The sequence below is a fragment of the Monodon monoceros genome, unplaced genomic scaffold (genome assembly GCF_005190385.1).
Source record: "Monodon monoceros isolate NGI ecotype Baffin Bay Population unplaced genomic scaffold, NGI_Narwhal_1 Super_Scaffold_20, whole genome shotgun sequence".
In the NCBI taxonomy this organism is placed as follows: Eukaryota; Metazoa; Chordata; class Mammalia; order Artiodactyla; family Monodontidae; genus Monodon; species Monodon monoceros.
In genome coordinates this window covers 66576094-66597665 of record NW_021703777.1, presented here as the reverse complement: position 1 = coordinate 66597665, position 21572 = coordinate 66576094, and the positions used below count along the sequence as shown (strand labels likewise).

The 21572-nt window shown below is 34.9% G+C and overlaps 1 protein-coding gene across 6 annotated transcripts in view; it reads right to left on the bottom strand.

Moving 5' to 3' along the window:
- NFXL1 (nuclear transcription factor, X-box binding like 1) overlaps positions 1 to 21572 on the bottom strand; it is a 52595-nt gene that overhangs the window by 10166 nt on the left and 20857 nt on the right. For all 6 annotated transcript variants that reach the window (XM_029235778.1, XM_029235773.1, XM_029235774.1 and 3 more), the window contains 7 exons: positions 15891 to 16011; positions 15501 to 15660; positions 14675 to 14766; positions 8908 to 8929; positions 8343 to 8483; positions 5440 to 5606; positions 1791 to 1860 (listed from right to left, as the gene is read on the bottom strand). In XM_029235778.1, coding sequence (XP_029091611.1) covers positions 1791 to 1860; positions 5440 to 5606; positions 8343 to 8483; positions 8908 to 8929; positions 14675 to 14766; positions 15501 to 15660; positions 15891 to 16011 — 773 coding nt within the window. The remainder of the gene's footprint in view (positions 1 to 1790; positions 1861 to 5439; positions 5607 to 8342; positions 8484 to 8907; positions 8930 to 14674; positions 14767 to 15500; positions 15661 to 15890; positions 16012 to 21572) is intronic.

Sequence of the window (21572 nt, the reverse complement as noted above, 5' to 3'; positions counted from 1 at the left end):
CTATGGCAGATTCAAAAAGACATAGTTCTTGGTTGATCCAGAGTATGAGTTGATACCATAGCCTACTGGTTCTCAAAGTGTGGTGCCAGACCAATAGTATCACCCTTATATAACAGCATATTAGAAATGCAAATTCCTGGGCCTCCACTCCAGGCCCACAAAATCAGAAACTCTGGGGTGGGGCCCATTAAGCTGTTTTAACAAGCCCTTGAAGTGTATCTGATACACACTAGAGTATGAAAAACACTGCTGTAGTCTTATCAATGTCAAGAGAACATAAACTAGAATGAGCTCTATTAACCACAGTAATACTCACCTGTCCACCCCTAGACTGTTCTAAACCATAACAGCCATTTGGATTGTTCCCAACCTAAGAATACATTTTTCAAGAAAGTCCAAGGAGACACTAGCAATACCAGGGGCTCCAGAATGGCCTAGATCCCAAAAATGAGGAGCATGAGAAAAAATTTTTTAAATAAATACTGCCCACTCATCTCCAGTCCCACCAAATGGCGTAACAGGATCACAAATGAATCACGGCCAAGGCAATGCTAAATTGCAAATTAGCAATCCCCGAATTCAATTTTATTTCTAACTGCAACCTCATACCAAGTTACTGTGTCAGGTTAAAAATAAAACATTCTCAACTACTTATTACCTGGAATTTTAATCTGGACAGAAGAAAATTTATTTTAACAAGGGAAAACTTAGAATTTGAAGAATTCAGAAAATTAAACTTGAAATATCCCATGCCTCTAGTTTCACTCATATAACAAAGACAGGATTATTAAAATAATCATTTATTGCTTGAAATGTCTCCCTTTTTGTAATCTTACATAACTTTTAAAAATCGCAGGTTCAATTTCCAAGTTGTTAAACAGTAATCCATAAAAAGTGTCCAAAGTTTTAGTTAAAAGGAAATACTGTAAACAAAAAGGCATATCATGAATTGATTTCTCTTTTTATTTAATCAAAGAGACAATACTGTATTTAAGACTTCATTGTCATCTCTTCCGATTCTAAATAGGATGAGAAATACTTAGATAACTATATAAAGACAAATAATTAAAATAAAAGAGGTGCTATTAGTACATCTATAAGTCAAAAGAATTCCTTTATAAATGTCCACCCAAATGAAATAGCCGTCACTTTCCTACCCCCGATAACAGCAAAAAAGGTACAGCCTAACTGTTAAGTTGGCCAAGGAGAGATAGACTACTTTCGTTTCTCAAATCACTGCTGGGCTAAATCACCAACCAGTGAGTTTTTACCTTTTTACTCTGAACCACTTTCAATAAATTAGTTTAAATACAATGCATATACAAGCACCAGAATCTCTAAAAGCAAAACTTTATATATGAATGCTTTATATTAATTCAAGATAATAATGAGCTTTAATGTTTACACACGCACACACGCACACACACACACATGATCTGTTTTTTCTGCTGTGGATTTACTGTCCAACTGCCCATGAGCCACACGGTTCTTGATCTACTTATATTTTAAGGTGGGTAAACATTAGGTCAATATTTATTGTGTAAAGTACATAAGCTATCTTTAAAACTGCTTAAAAAAATCTTCAGAGTCATTCCTGGTCCTAATATCCCCAAATTTCATAAAGAGATGTGCTTCTACCCTAACCATACGTTTCTACAGACATCAATCACATTTCCCTTTCTGTACCCACATTTCTAGGGGTCCAGAAAAGACCTGGAATAGGATGACCAAACAATAAAAGAGAAACAATGCCTAAGAAATACAACGTAAAAGATTCTATTAAATCTTACCTCTTTAGGACACTGATTTTTGCAACAACTAAGGAGGTTCTTTTCATTTACATCAGCTGTGGTTATTTTTCTAAAAAGATGAGAGGAAGTTTTGATGACATTCAAACAAAAGTCCATTTTATAGTATGGTTTTTCTAAAAAATAACTCAATTTCAAACATATCCATAAAATGATCTTACTTATTTACTTCATTTTTTAAAGAAATATTTTAATTGTATCTCATCTGTAACATCCTCAAATTACTTAACTGCTTTGATAATTCAAAACTTCTAGCCCTGTATCTTCCACCAACAAATCAAATGCCAAAAATGGCAACTGCTGCAAAAAGGAAGTACAAAACACACACAAAATATCATCTACGCCTGGCCTTTCTTTAACAGTTCCTGCTAGTTATCTCTCCCTGTAGATCAATCATTATTCATAATTATAATTCTTTGTAAAGCTTCTACATAAAAGATTTAAAACTAATGGTTCAATATGTTACTTGAAAATTGACCAAGGGCTTCCCTGGTGGCGCAGTGGTTAAGAATCTGCCTGCCAATGCAGGGGACACGGGTTCGAGCCCTGGTCTGGGAAGATCCCACATGCCGCAGAGCAACTAAGCCTGTGCGCCACAACTACTGAGCCTGCGCTCTAGAGCTTGCGAGCTACAACTACTGAGCCCACGTGCCACAACTACTGAAGGCCCCGCACCTAGAGCCTGTGCTCCGCATCAAGAGAAGCCACCGCAATGAGAAGCCTGCACACCACAACGAAGAGTAGCCCCCACTCACCGCAACTAGACAAAGCCCACATGCAGTAACAAAGACCCAACTCAACCATAAATAAATAAATAAACAAATAAATAAATAAATTTATTAAAAAATTGACCGAGAGAAAATGCTCACTCAGATTTACTTCTAAAGAACAGGGAAAAAAATGTTACTTCAAATTGAGGAGTTTAGGCTATTCAGTGGGAAGTGCAGTAAGCTTATTAGAAAAACTTTTTTCAGTTGATTTTGGATTAAGCTATCTATTAATGTTAGAAATTGATTCAGATCATTTTAGATCAATCTGTGCTTTTATATGTTTTCAGTGTGTAATTCAGAAAAAGTCACAAACACCAATGAATAATACTTCCTAACAGACAGCTCAACAGTAGACACTGCATGAGTCAGTAAACAGTGACAATCTAAATATCCCCATCACCTGTGTCTCACTTTACTCTTCCCCATTACCTTCCTTCTCCTTTCCTTTATTTTCTTTTCCTGTTCCCTTCACTAGACATAATTGCCAAAATATACCATAAGTTTAGCCTCACTAATGTCAAAACTATTATCTTAAGTATTTGTATCAAATTGGCTATAAATGTACTCTAAGATACCACGTGCAATTTTCCCGGCAAAGTTGCACGTAATAATAACAAAGTTTTTACTCTGGCTCTATTAAAGTTGTATATTTTCATTCTTACAGGTAAGGTGCTTGCCTCTTAAGAGCTAATATCACTTTGTTCCTGTTACTCTATCATTAGGAATAAGCTTTTCAAGGCCTGCATCTTTTATATCTAATTTCTATAGAAGAAATTACATGAAGCAGAAAAGGATCAAAAGGAAAAGATGACTTATGAAATTATTCACTGAACTGAAAGTAAATGAAATTATTGGGACAAATACTGAGACTGAAGAATTCTATATAAAAACATATACTTTAAACATGCATTCAAGAAACAGAAGAAGCAACTCTGGATAGCTATGATAATGGAAACCACCTCAATCCAAATATATTCACACATTTCCCCCAAAATCATTCAGTTCATTAATAACAAACAAAATCACTCAAATCCTATGACCTCAGCAAAGCCAGAAGACAGAAATTTCTACAAACTTCAAATTACCTGTAAGTAGAAAAATAAACACCAATTCCTAGCAGAGCTATTTCTCAAGCTCCCATATAGCAAGTCTTTTCAGAGAGCTTGGTAGAGTTCTGGAAAAACTGAGCAGAAAAGAGAAGAGGGGCACTGAGCTAACATCACACAAGAAAGACAAAGTCCACCATAAATGTAAAAATACTGAAAAAGTCTTGGTGGATCAGAGCACCAACTAAAGAAAGAGACTTTAAAAACTGCGCAAGAATCAAGGAGCCAATATTGGAAAGGCAACGCTCTGCGGAACAAGACAGTAAAAAGGGAAGGTGCCCTTTGGAGATGACACAACAAAGGGAAAAAGAAGCAAGAGAGGGAAATTTAGGACCCTGAAAGACCAAAGAAAACAACGTCTTGGGACTTCCCTCGTGTACCAACGGTTAAGACTCCCGTGCTTCCACTGCAGGGGACACGGGTTCAATTCTTGGTCAGGGAACAAAGATCCCTCATGCCGAGGGGCACGGCCAAACAAAAGAAAAGAAAACAAACAAAAGAAAAGAAAACTACCTCTTCTCATCAGTCATCATCCATTAATAAAGCAAAATTTTCCTCTTAACTCTCCCTACAAACTTATAAAACTAAAAATTATAATTTTTTAAAATTTCAACAAAATAATTTTAATATTTAAAAAGAATAAAATTTGACTTTCCAATTTAAAGCATGAGTCCAGAGTATAAGAGACAAAAACAAATTTAAGATAATATTAACAGGCATTTTTCTGCAAGTATTTATGCTCAAAAAATCAGACATAAACTCATATTCTCAAATTTAATCTGAGGGCTTCCCTGGTGGCACAGTTGTTAACAATCTGCCTGCCAGTGCAGGGGAGGCGGGTTCGAGCCCTGGTCAGGGAAGATCCCACATGCTGTGGAGCAACTAAGCCTGTGCACCACAACTACCGAGCCTGCGCTCTAGAGCCCACGAGCCACAACTACTGAAGCCCATGCTCCTAGAGACTGTGCTCCGCAACAAGAGTAGCCACTGCAGTGAGAAGCCCATGCACGGCAATGAAGAGCAGCCCCCACTCGCTGCAACTAGAGAAAGCCCATGCGCAGCAACGAAGACCCAACGCAGCCAAAAATAAATAAATTTTAAAAATTTATATATAAAAATAATTTAATTCTGAGTAAAATATACTTACAAAAAACCCACTTTATAGACTTAAGTGAAATGGAGCTCAACAAGTTAGGTTAATTACATATTTGATCATGATAAACAGAAAAAAATGTAATTTTTTTCTCCCTCTGCATAATCCACAAGCAAAAAATTTCATTTTTAAGTAAGGAAAATATAGAGGTCATATCCTAGTATGATAAATGCTACAACAGCAACATTTGTAATAAACAAAAGCTACCTTTTAAATCTATGATTTAAAAACTGTGCCTAAGTAACTATGTGCAAGTCAACTTTTGATCCAACAAAACTCTGGCTGACACTGTTATCTGAAAAATCTGCTATAGGAGTGCTTCTCCTGTATTTTTTTAAAGCAAATTTTTTTCTAACAAAATCTTATACAGAATCCCCAAGTGGAAAAAAGCAGAACTGTCCTGGTTGAAATCAAGGTAAAGTATCTAGAAGATGAAATAGTCTACATTTCTTTCTTCCAGATCTCTACTGGAAAATCTAGGTCTCCAGCCCCTAAGGACCATACTGAAAAATATTCCTTATTCTATAAAGGGTTCTGAATTATGAAAATAAACCAGTTAAAATGATTTTAGTAAAACAAGAATATTTCTTCAGTCCACTTACCTACATTCCACATAAAGACTTGTGATCTTGCAGTGACATTTTACTCTAAGCATCTGAACACAGGGAGGACACTCTCCAGGGTGACATGGCAAAACACACGGATGAGGACAACCTGGCGGCCGTGATTTAGAGCACCCTTCTTCACACTGAAGGCATTCTGGGCCAGCCTGATAAGTACCAAGGAAATAAGTCATCTAAATACAGAAGTCTAACATTTCTATATATGTTAAAGTTATAAAATTTATATATCCCATTAAAAGAAAGTACTTCTGTAGCTTTTAGAAATACAGTTAATAAAATGGTGCCATGCTTTCACTCTTTTAAAAATATTCAAAATGAATAATAGCAAGATCATCAATAGGACCATTATTCACAAAGATTTTGATGTCTACAAACCTCATTTGATCAAACTGCCTCACCTTTAAAATGGACTTGTGATTACATGAAGCATCCCTATTAAAATGTAAATTACTTCTTAGTCAGTGGCAGAAAAAAAAAAGCAGAGTAAAAACATCTTCCACCCAAGAAGCATGATCATCACCTAACTAAAAAAGCAACACACAGGCTTCCCTGGTGGCGCACTGGTTAAGAATCCGCTTGACAATGCAGGGGACGCGGGTTCAAGCCCTGGTCCAGGAAGATCCCACATGCCGTGTGCCACAACTACTGAAGCCCGTGCACCTACAGCCCATGCTCCACAACAAGAGAAGCCACCACAGTGAGAAGCCTGCACACCACAGCGAAGAGTAGACCCCGCTCGCCACAACTAGAGAAAGCCTGCGCACAGCAACAAAGACCCAGTGCAGCCAAAATAAAATTAATTAATTAATATAAAAAAGAAAATTAATTATCTCTCTTTCATAACCAATTTTTAAAAAGTCACTTGGGAATCTTGTTAAAATGCTGAGGCGGGGCCTGAGATTTTGCATTTTTAACAAGATTCCAGGTGATGCCAATGCCACTGGTCTGCAGACAACACTCTGTGTGGCAAGGGTCTGTAGCATACATAATATAGAAGAAATGTATGTGTATATCTATGTATGTGTGATTATGTACGTATACATGTTTTCTTTCTTATTTGTTTTTGATGACAGACTTTCCTCAAAGAGAAAATATCCTCATTCTTCTTTCAATCAGTCAAAAAGTATTTCAGCCCATGTTTGTTTGCAAAATACACACCATTGCGATTGCCATCACCTTCACACATTTCCCCAGTTAACCACATTCCCACTCACTACAGCCAATGAATTAGGGTTATATTTGCTGCTAATGGTATCAATCAGAGCCATCCCACATAAGAATGGCATTGACTGAACTGAGATCTGAGGGTAAGGCAAGGGAAGGAAAGAGACTAGAGCAGAGGTAAGAAGCAAAAGAGCTTTGATTTCAGTTAATTCAATAAACACTTATTGAATACCTGCTGTGTTATAGGCTCTGTGCTATACCTCAAGGTAGAAACTGCATTAAAAATTCCAAGAGCATTTGGGTCAAGAGAGACCTATTAAGAGCCTTTCTCCAGTGGGTCTCAATTGAGATGTTACAGTAAGGAATTAATTTTTAAAGTTTCTGAATTATTTAACCTTTAATACATAAATTAGAATGATTGCAAAGTTATCCCCCAAAATAATATAATTTCCACTCACTTACACTGCAGTAGCCTTCCCTGAGTGGGAGATAGGGTGGATTTGTAGCTAAATTGAGAAGAATTGCACATAACTTATAACCCATATTTCACCACAGGTACTGACTGCCTAGGAAGCCATGTTGGGATAATCCAAGGTAATTCCCCAAACATGTCATATCACTTCTTAAAATGAGTTTTTTCTGATTCATCTGATATTCTGGAAGTCTAATGGAGGAAAGCCATACAGTAGCTATTCTCTAACTAGTTAAAGTGGTTTTGAATCATTATGTTAGTTTGATTTTATAATTCCAATATCTTTTTCATTTTATCATGAGAATATTTTTATTGAGGATCAAGGCATGACTCAGTGAAGAAATTATAAGCAATACGATTTACATATATATCTGCACATGAGGAAGAATGATACTATAGACATTTATGTTGTCATGCATTACAATTACCAAGTCAAAGACCAAAATATCTAATAATGCAAGTGAAATTTTCAATAACACAATTCATAGTAATAATTTAAACACCTGTAAATGTAATGTTACTTAATAATAAAATTAAGCTTAAAATCTTTGGCTTATTCCTCATTTAGCACACTTGCTAATATTATTATGATTCCCTATAGAATGGAAACCTAGGAAAAAACATTATTTTAAAAATAAAATTTAGTATTAATTAAAATTTGATTAGCTACATTTGTTTTTCCTTGTGAAATGGCAATTTTTAGACATCTTTGAATGGCTGATTTCTCATATGCTTGTAAAATGCTTTTAGTAAATTTCACATAACTTATACATATCCTGTATCTGTGATGGTATTTACTTCCAACAAAAGATTGAGAATTTATTAAAACTGTGAACATCTACCCCATGTATTAGGTTTAAAAAACAGCTGACAGCAAATGCTCCACACTAAACTTAGAGATATAAATGGATAGCAGTAGAGGTGATACTGCTACTTACTATCTAAAAAGAGACACAATTTCTGTACTTTTATCATAAAATCAAACCTTATGTATTAACCCAGGTATAGCATGTAAACAGTACCAAATTAAAAGGCATATTCTTATGAACTAGCACAAAGATACAGAGAGATATACACCAAGTTGTTAAAGTTGGTTGTCTGAGGAAAGGCAAGGAAGGAGAAGGGATGAGGGCAAGAAAAAGGAAAGAGAAGTTATAGCAAAATGGAAAATATTTATGGCAAAATTATTGAAAAAAATGTTTCAAGCATACTGTAAGCATGTATACGTTCAACTCAAGGACATTACCTTGTTTTTGTCAGTGCAGGAATCAATTTCAGTTACTTTGTGGCACTCTTTCATACATGTATGATTCTGACAATCTAAGGTTCGTCCACAAACTCTCCTACAAGAGTAGGGTCCTACGGTGTGGCATGGTAGTGGGCTCACCTTAAAATTTAAGAAAAAAAGGAAAATCAGCAACACAGACACACACACACAACCTATTAGAAGCATGTTTCAAAAATGACTCTGTTATCATTTGAGAACAAGTTTCATCTAATACATTTTCATTAATAATTGTTATTATCAAAATCAAAGTAACCTATCCAAAAAAATCCAAAGAATGAATGCCAAGGAGCAAAACATTCTATTCCTAAAAGGGAAATTCAATGTAATGATTCTGCAGTGAATGCATATACATAGGCTAATTCTCAAATAAAAGCACTGTGTATTTTTAAAATTAGTAGACAAACTCTTGTACTCTTTAGAGCACTAAAAAGACAATACATTGACTTTGTTATTTCTAACAACCATCATATAGAAGAGGTACATAGATTACAAGCTTTACTTAAAGTTTGTGCCTGTAACTCACCTCATGCTTCCCAAGACATTCCCTGCAAGACAAAAATAAAATGAAATGAAACATTATACAATCTTCAAAAAGAATATTTTTAAAGCAAAGATGCTAACTCTACTAGTTTTTTTGTTAAGAATAAAAAATAAGCACAAAGGTTGCAGGATACAAAGTTAATATACAAAAGCCAATTGTTTTCCTACATACCAGCAATGAACGACTGGAATTTGAAATTAAAAACACACCACCATTTATACTAGCACACACAAAAATGAAATACTTAGATATAAATCTAACAAAATAAATACAAGATTTATATGAAGAAAACTACAAAACACTGATGAAAGAAATCAAAGAAGATCTAAATACATGGAGAGATATTTCATGTTCATCTATAGAAAGGTGCAATGCTGTTAAAATGTCACGTCTTCCCAACTTCATCTAGATTGAACACAATTCCAATCAAAATCCCAGGAAGTTATTTTGTGGATATCAACAAACTGATTCTAAGGTCTATATAGAAAGACAAAAAACCCAGGATAGCCAACACAGTACTGAAGAACAAAGGCAGAGGACTAACACTACCCAACTTCAGGCCTTACTATAAAGCTACAGTGATCAAGACAGTACAGTACTGGTGAAAGAATAGACAAATAGATCAATGGAACAAAACAGAGAGCCCAGAAATAGACCCACACAAACATAGCCAATTGATCTCTGACAAAGGAGAAAGGTGATCAAATGGAGAAACGGTAGTCTTTTCAACAAACGGTTGGTGCTGGAACAAAGGAACATCCACATGGAAAAAAATACAGACTTTATACATTTCACAGCAGTTAATTCAAAATGGGTCACAGACCTAAATGTGAAATGCAAGACTATAAAACATAGGAGAAAATCTAGGTGGCCTCGAGTTTGGCGATGACTTTTTAAATACAACACAATCCATGAAAGAAAAATGGTTAAGTTGGATTTCATTAAACCAAAAACATCTGCTCTGCCAAAAACACTTAAATAAAAACTGGTTTTCATTAACACAAGCCACAGACTGGGAGAAAATATTTGGAAAACACGTATCTGGTAAAGAACTTGTATCCAAACTATAAAAGAACTCTTAAAACTCAATAATAAGAAATTAAACAGCCAATTAAATAATGGGCAAGATTTGAGCAGAGAACAGACACCTCACCAAAGAGGATATACAAATGGCAAATAAGCATACGAAAAGATGCTCAACATCATACGTCATTAAAGAACTGCCAATTAAAACGAGATACCACTGCACACCTATTAGAATGGCTAAAATCCAAAACACTGACAACAGCAGTTGCTGGCAAAGATGCAGAGAAACAGGAACTCTCATTCATTGCTGGTGATAATGCAAAATGGTACAGCCACCGTGTTAGTCTGGCAGTGTCTTATATAGGTAAACATAGGCTTACCATATGATCCAGCAATAGCACTCCTAAATATTTACCCAAATGAGTTGAAAATATATGTCCACACAATAACATGGACATATGTTCTGTGAACATGAACGTTCACAGCAGCTTTCTTCATAACTGCTAAAACTTGGAAACAACCAAACTGCCCTTCATAGGTGAATGAATAAACAAACTGTGGTATATACATACAATAGAATATTACTCAGCAATAAAAAGAAATGAGCTATCAAGCTGTAAAAAGACATGGAGGAAACCTAAATGCATATTATCAAGTGCAATATGCTAAAAAGGCTATATACTGTGGGATTCCAACTATAGGACATTTTGAAAAAGACAGAACTATAGAGAGAGTAAAAAGACCAACAGTTTCTAGAGGCTTGAGGGCTGGGGAGGTGAGGGATGAACAGGAGGTTCTTAGGGCAGTGAAACTATTCTGTATGGTACTGTAATGGTGGATACATGAGATTATGCATTTATCAAAACTCATGGACTGTACAACCAAAAAAGTAAACCTTTACCAAGGTAAACTATAGACTTTCGTTAATAATAATGTATCAATATCAGTTCCTCAACTGTAAAAAAATTCTACTCTAAGAAAGAAATTGTATTACCTGGACAGTTCATGTGACAAATAATATTTTTCAACATATACTTCATAATAATAATTTTGTTATACATGCCACTGAAAAATCATTATATCAGAGTTAGAAGGATCTTTATACATATGTTTTTGGTTTTTAAACTGAGATAAAATTCACATACCATAAAGTTTATACTTTTAAAGAGTACAATTCCACACTAATATAAGATATTAAGGGAAACTGCGTGTGTGTGGCAGGACCATATGGGAACTCTTTGTATTTTCTGTGAAATTTTCCTGCAAACCTAAAAAAATCACCTAAAAAAAACAGTCTATTTAAAGAAACAAAACAAATATTTCATTTCCCTTTAAAGGGACTGGTTTAGCAATTGTCTTGTGATCCTATTCTGGCCAGTGAAATGTGAAAAGAGTTTTACTATGGGGCTTCTGGGAAAGGTTTCCTCAGTCTTTAAATAAAGAAGAAAATGATGGTTGAAGGCTTAAATAGTGTCCATTTCTCCCTTTGGAAACTTCACTAACTGGATGGGAAGTTTATCAGAAGGGCAAGTAGCCTGAGAGCAAAAAGGACACACTGAGGATAAAATGTAAAGACAGAATCCAGGCTCTTGACGATAAATCACTGAATCAACCAGATTAACCAACCATGAAGCAGCAGTTCTACCTCCAGTCTAACTGTGCAAGGCATAAATGTTACAATGTCACTTTTTATTTAGGGTTTTTGTTACTTGAAACAAAGGGAACCTTAATGATACAGCACATATTATATGTGTTATATGCACATGTTCAGAATTCTTTTATCACATGGCCAAAATTATTATTAAATGTAATGTTATTTTTAAAACAAGAGGGCAAGAAAACAGGAACACTGTACTCTAATAAGAAATTATATTAACTGGATAGTTCATGTGACAAGTAATATTTTTTAATATATCCTTTACAATAATAATTTTGTTAGACATGTCACTGAAAAATCGTATCAGAATTAGAAGGATCTTCATATATGTTTTTCTCCTTTTTAAAACTGAGATGAAATTCACATACCATAAAATGTATACTTCTAAAGAGTACAATTCAGAGGAGTTTAGTATATTCATGAGGTTGTGTAACCACCGCCACTACTTAATTCTAGAATATTTTCATAACCCAAAGAGAAACCCTGAAACCATTAGAAGTCACTCCCCATAGTCTCCTATCCCCAGCCCCTGCAACCACTACTCTACCTTCTGTCTCTGTGGATTTGCCTACTCTGGACAGTTCATATAAATGGAATCAAACAGCATGTGGCCTTTTGTGTTTGGCTTCTTTCATTTAGAATAATGTTTTCAAGGTTCATCCACGTAATATGTAAATGTATCGGTAATTCATGGATTTTTATAGCTGAATAATATTCCACTGTATGGCTATACCACATTTTGTTTATCCATTCATCAGTTGATAAAAAAATTGTTTTCACTTTTTGGGCTATTAATAATAATGTTGCTATGGACATTCATGTACAAGTTTTTATGAATCTATATTTTCAGTTCTCTTGGGCATAGTCCTAAGAGTAAAACTGCTGGGTCATACAGTAACTCTATGTTTAGTCTCCTGAGAAACTACCAAACTGTTTTCCAAAGTAGCTATACCACTTTACATTCCCAACAGCAATGTATAATGGTTCCAACTTCTCCATATCTTCACCAACACATCATATGTCTTTTTTATTTTAGCCTTCCTAGTGGATATAAAATGGTATCTCTTGGTGGCTTTGATTTACATTTTTCTAATTAATGATATTGAGCATCCTTTCACATGTTTACTAGCCATTTGTAGATCTTCTCTGGAGAAATATCTATTCTAAGCCTTTGACCATTTTTAAATTGGATTGTCTTTTGGTCTCTCAGTCTAAGAATTCTTTATATATTATGGATAATATACAAGATATATGATTTACAAACATTTTCTACCATTCTGTGGGTTATCTTTTCAATTTTTTGATAGTGTCCTTAAAGCACAATTTCTTGATAATGTCCTCTGACTTAATTTTCATAAAGTCCAATTTATTTATCTTTTCTCTTGTTGCTTATGCTTTAGGTGTCATATCTAACAACCAATGCCTAATCCAAGGACACAAAGATTTACATCTATGTTTTCTCCTAAGAGTTTAATAGTTTTAGTTCTTACTTTTAGGCCTCTGATCAATTTTGAGTTACTATTTATATATGTTGTGAGGTAGGGGTCTGAGTTCATTTTTTTCCATGTGAATATCCAGTTGTCCCAATACCATTTGTTGAGAAAAGCATTCTTTCCCCCATTTAATTATTCTGACAGTCTTGTCAAAAATTAATTGACCATAAGTGTATGGATTTATTTCTGGACTGTCAGTTCTATTCCCTTGATCTTTATGTCTATCTGAATGCCAGTATTACAGTCTTTGGTCTTCTTTAATTTCTTACAACAATGTTTTATAGCTCTCAGTGTACAAGTCTTGGATTTCTTTTATTAAATTTGTTAAATAAACAAAACGTTTGTTCTTCTTAATGTTATTGCAAATGGAACTGTTTCCTTAGTTCAATTTTCAGATTGTTCACTGTTAGTGTATAGAAATAAAATTGACTTTTGTATATTCATCATCATTACTGAACTTCATCATTACTGAACTTATTTAATATCTCTAATAACTTTTGTGAAGATTCCTTAGGATTTTCTATATACATGATCATGTCATCTGAAAATACAAATAGTTTTACTTCTTCATTTTCTAGTCTAATTGCTCTAGCTAGCACCTCTAATATAGTATTGAATAGAAGTGGCAGAACAGACATCCTAGTCTTGTTCCTGATCTTAAGGGGGAAAGCTTTAAATCTTGCACCATTAAGTGTGATGATGTTAACTGTGGGTTTTCACAGATGCTCTTCATCAGGTTGAGGAAGTTCTCTTTTATCCCAAGATTGTTGAGTGTTCAAGAAAGCATGTCAGATTTTGTCAAATGTTTTTCTGCATCTATCAACTGTCCTTTATTCTATTGATAAAGTATTAACAGTGATTGATTTGAATCAATGATTGATGAATGAATGATTGATGTTGATTCAACTTCATATTTCTGGGATATACCCAACTTGGTCATGATGTATAAATCTTTTTACATGTTGCTGGATTCAGTTTGCTAGTATCTGGTTAAGAATTTTTGCATCTATATTCAAAAGGGATATTGGTCTGCAGTTTTCCTGTGATGTCTTTTTCTGGTTTATTATCATGGAAATAGTAGCCTCACTGAATAAGTCAGGAAATGTGCCTGCTTAGTGAAGCATTGGTGTTAATTCTTTAAATGTTTGGTAGAATTCACTAGTGAAGTCACTGGTCCTGAGGTTATTTTTGTGGTAAGTTTTTGGTTACTAATTCAGTCTTTTTACTAGGTATATTCAGATTTTCTACTTCTTCTTGATTCAGTTTCAGTAGTTTGTGTGTTTCTAAGAATTTGTCCATTTATCCATGCAAACAGTAACGAAAAGAGTAGGAATAGCTATACTGACCCATCAAACTCTAGCTGGGGAAAATGACTCAAAAAGACATCTAGAGGAGCGTTTTAAGCAGTATGCAAAATATATTTGGAAAAGAATGAAACAGAAAGAGAGACTACTTTATAGGCTAGGCCTGAAATAATGATGAACTGAAGAAAGAAAAAGGGGAGAAGTTTCTCAAGATACACTTTGAACTATGTCAAAAGATTTTTTTTAAAAGCTAAAATTCTAATACTTACATAGGAATAGGCACTTGACATGGAGGACAAGGCAATGCAGTCTGAATAAACGCTGGTTCAGATGGCTGTTCCCAAGGGCCTGAAGGCTGGTGCTACAAGTAAAATAAATAACAATTTTTAAGTCAGAGGGGTTAAATCATATGGCCGATTTAAGGATCTAAGAAAAAACAGTTCCACGAATCCTCTGCTCAAGCCGGCTGAAATTTTTTCAAGTACTCAACAAATTGTGCTTATTGAAATATTTTATTCCATCCTTAAATTCTATCAGATTGCTCTCCGCTAACACGTTTATATTAAAAATTGAGCCAGATTCCAGTTTTTAAATGACAGAACAAAGGCAGTACAGACTCCTTCACTTCTCATAAGCCAAAAGAATAAAACACAGATTGTAAAATCCAAATTCCACCAACAGAATTTAATCTCCATTATTTTGTTCACTGTTGTCTCCCCAGCACCTAGAAGAATGCTTAACACATAGTAAGAATTCAATAAGTATTCACTGAATATGTGAATGAATCTTTGAGGAAACCAGGAGATATTTATAACCCTAAACTATAGTATATGAAGGAAGACTGACAAACTCATCTGTATGATGATTATAACATGACTATCACACTGTACTTGCAAACATTTTATTGATTTCTCTTTTCTATATTGTGAATTTCTTAAGACAAAAACCAAGTATCATTTACCTTATACCCCAGCTCCTATCACAGTGTTTAATACCCAATAAGTACTTCATCATTGCTTGTTGAAATGACTAAGTAAAATTAAGAAAATATGACCCACAGCAATGCATTATGTCTTAATAGTACTGTTCCCTTACCCTGCCAGTTTGCTTTATTAATGCTTGATCATGACATGGAGCAGGACACAAGTGACCACATTTCTCCAAAACCTTTCGGCAAGGTTGATGACATGGAGGACAAGAGCCAAAGTGACAGCGATGTTTTTCTTGAGTTGTATGATGGCAAGTTGGTGGTCGACTAAATCATAAAGTACAATTTTTAAAATTACTTTTGATCATTGAACGATTATATCTAAAGTGCAATTATCTATTTATATACCTTCTAATTCCATACAGAATGAGCATACTGTGAATATTAATATTTTAGAACATTAAAGCAAAATTGAAAATACTAACAAAATGAAAAATCAGTATGAATTTAAATCTGTAAGACACCAGATGTAAGTCTGTACAGAGCTTTGTACTAACCTGCACTGCTCTTTGCACTTGGGGGGTCTTGTGGTACGTTCTCGGCCACAGGGTACTGTCACCTTTGTATTACCACAATTGCACTTCACATCTACAGTTTCTGGGCAGGGATAACAGCTACCTGAAAAAAAGGTCTGAAACTTAAAGAGAAGTTTCCTTAACTACCCAAATTCCCATCAATAGTAGAATCAATAAGTTTAGTATATTCACACAATGGGATACTCTAGGATGAGAATAAATGAATGAACCTCACACATATAACACTAAGCAAAAGAAATCAGACACCATCAATATACAGTATATGATTCCATTTATATAAAATAAACAGGAAAAACTAATCTATGCTGTTCAAAATCAAGATGATGATTACAAAGGACACAAAAAGTTTGGGAAATGCTGGTAATGATCTGTTTAATAATCTGAGTTCTGGTTATATGGTTATGTGCAGTTTATGAAACATCATCAAGCTGTACACCTGCAATTTGTATACTTTTCTATATCTACACCAGTACTTCAATAAAAAGCTTTAGAATTTTCTTTAAAATTTGCTATAAGTTCTGTTCTAAATAACAAATTTAACACATTACTCATTCAAAACTACACCAGCAAAATGGAGCTAAGTCTTTGGAAAATCTAATTTAGCAATAATCTTTTTGGCTTAGTTTCATACATACATCTACTCAAGTACATTATTTTTAAATAAATTCTCCAATAAGAGTGACTTATCTCATAAGGTTATTAACAAGTACAGTCAATTTTCCATTACTCATGCTTTGCGAAAGACTCTAAAATCTCATTTTAGGCTATAATTCCAAATACTTCTCTTCTCAACATTTCAAAAGGAAACATTTTTAGGGTTTCAGCTTTTTACCTTCTTTTGTTATGGGTAGAAATACACAAAGACCAATTGAAAAGAAATCTTTTAAACAGGCTATAAAGTTCTCTCCAAGGCTTTGACATCATCCTAAGGGCTTTCTTCCCACTCTAGTTTTCCGAATAGGCTACCCCATTAGAAATGAAATAGTAAGAAAGGAAGGGCTTCCCTGGTGGCGCAGTGGTTGAGAGTCCGCCTGCCGATGCAGGGGACACAGGTTCGTGCCCCGGGCCGGGAAGATCCCACATGCCGTGGAGCGGCTGGGCCCATGAGCCATGGCCGCTGAGCCTGCGCGTCTGGAGCCTGTGCTCCGCAACAGGAGAGGCCACAACAGTGAGAGGCCCGCGTACCGCAAAAAAAAAAAGAAAGGAATAAAGAGTCTTCAACTAGGAAGTAAGTATCTCAAGAAATTGCTGCCTAGGTGTCAGGTCCAAGCAAAATACTGAATAGCAATTAACCTGATAAAAAGCAGATTAATGATGAAAAATAGTCTGGTTAAAAGTCTCTATTAGTTCAAAACAGTTCCCTAAAACAAAAGAGGTTAAGAATTTTGATTCAAATAATGATCGCAGAAAAAGAAATAAAGTAAAAAGCACCACAGGGAAAAAACACACGTGTATTATACAAATTACCAAATTTATACTTCAGTGTTTTGATAACTATAATCCAGTAAAGTATTATCTTGATGGTAATGCAAGCCAAGTTATCCTGACTCACATGATCAAGCTTTATTTTGGTCTTTCCAAAAGAAAATTTGATGTCACATTTTAAAAAAAATTAATAGTGACATTTATGTCAGTTCTTACTCAGCACATTATATTAATTTCCATACTTAACAATGATAATTTTCATTCACCTTCAGCAATCAAAGAGAAACTTATCAAACATAACCTTTTTGCCGCCGTAAACTACAGCATCACTTTTGCTTTTTTAAAATTAAATCTTGAGAATAAGGGATAATTTCCCTGAACAGTTTTCCTAATGAACTCATTACAGACACCTGTACAAGACGACATAAATTCATGTAACTTCAGTGATAATATTTTTTAAATGAAAAAGGAGCATACAGAGTATAAATACAGTGACTGGTGGGTCAAAAGTCCAGTAATTCTAGAACCATAACCATAGAAGGCCTTAAGCTTTAAAGAACTATAAGTCAAGCTTTCATATATTCACAGCGCAAACATGCACATAGCACCCTCTCCCTATGAGTTACAGTACAACTTGATTATGAAGGTATCTAGAATAATGGAAAATGACATAAAATAATGATTCTACGTATCTTATGTAACTGAGTATTAAACAAATGGTAAGAGTTGCACAACGGTATCTTCACACACTTTCCATTAAGGTAAATTTTTTTTAGGGGCTACTAAGTTTCTTTTCTAAAAAATAAACATTCTGCCAAAAACTAATTAATAATAATTGAACCTGGATCTGATCAAACCTCTAGTCCCACTAACAGTTTATAGAAAATACAGAGGAAAATGTCAAATAATACCGCAGAGATGCAATCTGCAAAATCCAGACTCTGTGAAACTAAATAAAACAACCTAGTTTCTTAAACAAGTGACAAAGGAAAATATATAAAAAGATTGAAAATTATAGAAAAAGAGGGAAATTACAGATTCATAGACTTTAGAGACATCAACCAACTACAATGTCAATCTTATTAAGGTTTCTCAGTCATACAAACTGAAGTAAAAAATGAAGGCGTTTATGAGACAAAAAGATATGTGAACACCAGATATTTGCTGATATTAAGAAACATTAACTATTTTCAGCTTAAGAATCCATCTTTCAGAGATGCATATTGAAGTATTTATGGGATTTGCTTCAAAATAATACAAGAGGGGGATATGCTTTCAACATTTCTCCACTAAGAATGATGTGTGCTCTGCCCTTTTTGCAGATACTCTATATCAGGTTAAGGATGCTCTCTTCCATTTCTAGTTAAGTTTTCATCATATATGGATGCTGAATTTTATCAACTGTTTTTCAGACATTTACTAAAATGATCTCATTTCTCCTTTAATCTGTTAATGTGATGGAAACATGTTATTAGATTTACTAATCTTAAACCAACCATACATTACTGCAATAAACCCAACTTGGTTATGATACATTAAGGTTTTGGATAGCTAATACTGTAGTACCAGATAGCTGGATTTGAGTGGCAAAAACTTTAATATTTTACAAACATGTTCGTCAGTTAAGATTGGCCTGTAATTTTCCCTTACTTTCCTTGAAAGATGATATAATGAGCTGGAACACATTACTTTTTTACATACACTATCAAACAGTTCACAAAGAGATTAAACTTATACATACTTTAAATGTTCATTTGTTAAAAATCATGTGTAAAAATCACCTAGGCCCGGTGTTTTCTTGGTGAGAAAATTCTAAACTACTGATCCAATTTCTTTAATGGTCATACAACTAGTCAGGTTTTCAACTTAAAGTGAAGGCTATGTTTTAACAGTGGTCTCCAAGGCCCTATACATATTCTCCTTTCCCCAGCAATCATTTATTGCACCATCTCTCTGACCTCATCTCCTGACATGTGTCCCCCTGAGCAACCACTTCAGTCCTCCTTCAAATGTTCCTGTCTCAAGGCCTCTGTACTCAAACTACCCCATCCCCATTTCCCCAGGGCTTGATCCCTACTTCTCTCAGGATTCCCCATACATGTCATTCTTTCAGAGTCCTACTCTGACCACACTATATAAAACAGTATATACCGTCCCAACTATCACAATTTTACTCTAATTTTCTTTCTATACTTGTCACTATCTGATATTCTATATTAATGTGATTATTTACTTGTATTCTAATTGAGGGAGAATTAAAAAATAAGCTCCATAAAAGCAGGTATGTTGTCAAAATTGTTCACTCGCAATTCCAGTGCCTGGTACTTAGTAGACACTCAAAAATACTTATTGAATGAATGACTAACTTTAGAATGTTAATGAAATTCAAATTTAATGGGTCAGTGATATACTATGACTACAAAAGGAAATAAAATCCTTTTACATGAGAACCAAAAAACCAGTTCTAAACTTTACAATTTAAAGACACTTGGGCTTCCCTGGTGGCGCAGTGGTTGAGAGTCCACCCGCCAATGCAGGGGACACGGGTTCGTGCCCCGGTCCGGGATGATCCCACATGCCGCGGAGTGGCTGGGCCCGTGAGCCATGGCCGCTGAGCCTGCGCGTCCGGAGCCTGTGCTCCGCAATGGGAGAGGCCACGGCGGTAAGAGGCCCGAGTACCGCAAAAATAAATAAATAAAGACACTGACATTTTTGGATTGGGTTGTTTCTTTGATATTGAGCTGCTTGTATATTTTGGAGATTAATCCTTTGTCAGTTGCTTCATTTGCAAGTATTTTCTCCCATTCTGAGGGTTGTCTTTTGGTCTTGTTTATGGTTTCCTTTGCTGTGCAAAGGCTTTTAAGTGTCATTAGGTCCTGTTTACTTTTGGTTTATTTCTATTTCTCTAGGAGGTGGGTCAAAAAGGATCTTGCTGTGATTTATGTCATAGTGTTCTGCCTATGTTTTCCTCTAAGAGTTCTACAGTGTCTGGCCTTACATTTAAGTCTTTAATCCATTTTGAGTTAATTTTTGTGTATGATATTAGGGAGTGTTCTAATTTCATTCTTTTACATGTAGCTGTCCAGTTTTCCCAGCACCACTTATTGAAGAGGCTGTCTTTTCTCCACTGTATATTCTTGCTTCCTTGATCAAAAATAAGGTGACCATATGTGCGTGGGTTTATCCCTGGGGCTTTCTATCCTGTTCCAATTATCTATATTTCTCTTTTTGTTCCAGTACCATACTGTCTTGATTACTGTAGCTCTGTAATATAGTCAGTAGTCAGGGAGCCTGATTCCTCCAGCTCCGTTTTTCTTTCTCAAGATTGCTTTGGCTATTTGGGGTCTTTTGTGTTTCCATACAAATTGTGAAATTTTTTGTTCTACTTCTGTGAAAAATGCCATTGAAAGTTTGATAGGGATTGCACTGAATCTGTAGATTGCTTTGGGTAGTATAGTCATTTTCACAATGTTGATTCTTCCAATCCAAGAACATGGTATATCTCTCCATTTGTATCATTAATTTCTTTCATCAGTGTCTTATAGTTTTCTGCATACAGGTCTTTTGTCTCTCTAGGTAGGTTTATTCCTAGGTATTTTCTTCTTTTTATTGCAGTGGTAAATGGGAGTGTTTCCTTAATTTCTCTTTCAGATTTTTCATCATTAGTGTATAGGAATGCCAGAGATTTCTGTGCATTAATTTTGTATCCTGCTACTTTACCAAATTCATTGATTAGCTCTGGTAGTTTTCTGGTAGCATCTTTAGGATTCTCTATGTATAGTATCATGTCATCTGCAAACAGTCAGTTTTACTTCTTCCTTTCCGATTTGGATTCATTTTATTTCTTTTTCTTCTCTGATTGCTGTGGCTAAAACTTCCAAAACTATGTTGAATAATAGTGGTGAGAGTGGGCAACCTTGTCTTCTTCCTGATCTTAGTGGAAACGGTTTCAGCTTTTCACCACTGAGAATGATGCTGGCTGTGGCTCTGGCACATATGGCCTAAATAGACATTTCTCCAAAGAAGATATACAGATTGACAACAAACACATGAAAGGATGCTCAGCATCACTAATTATTAGAGAAATGCAAATTAAAACCACAATGAGGTATCACCTCACACCAGTCAGAACGGCCATCATCAAAAAATCTACAAACAATAAATGCTGGAGAGGGTGTGGAGAAAAGGGAAACTTCTTGGGTGGGAACTGTGGGTGGG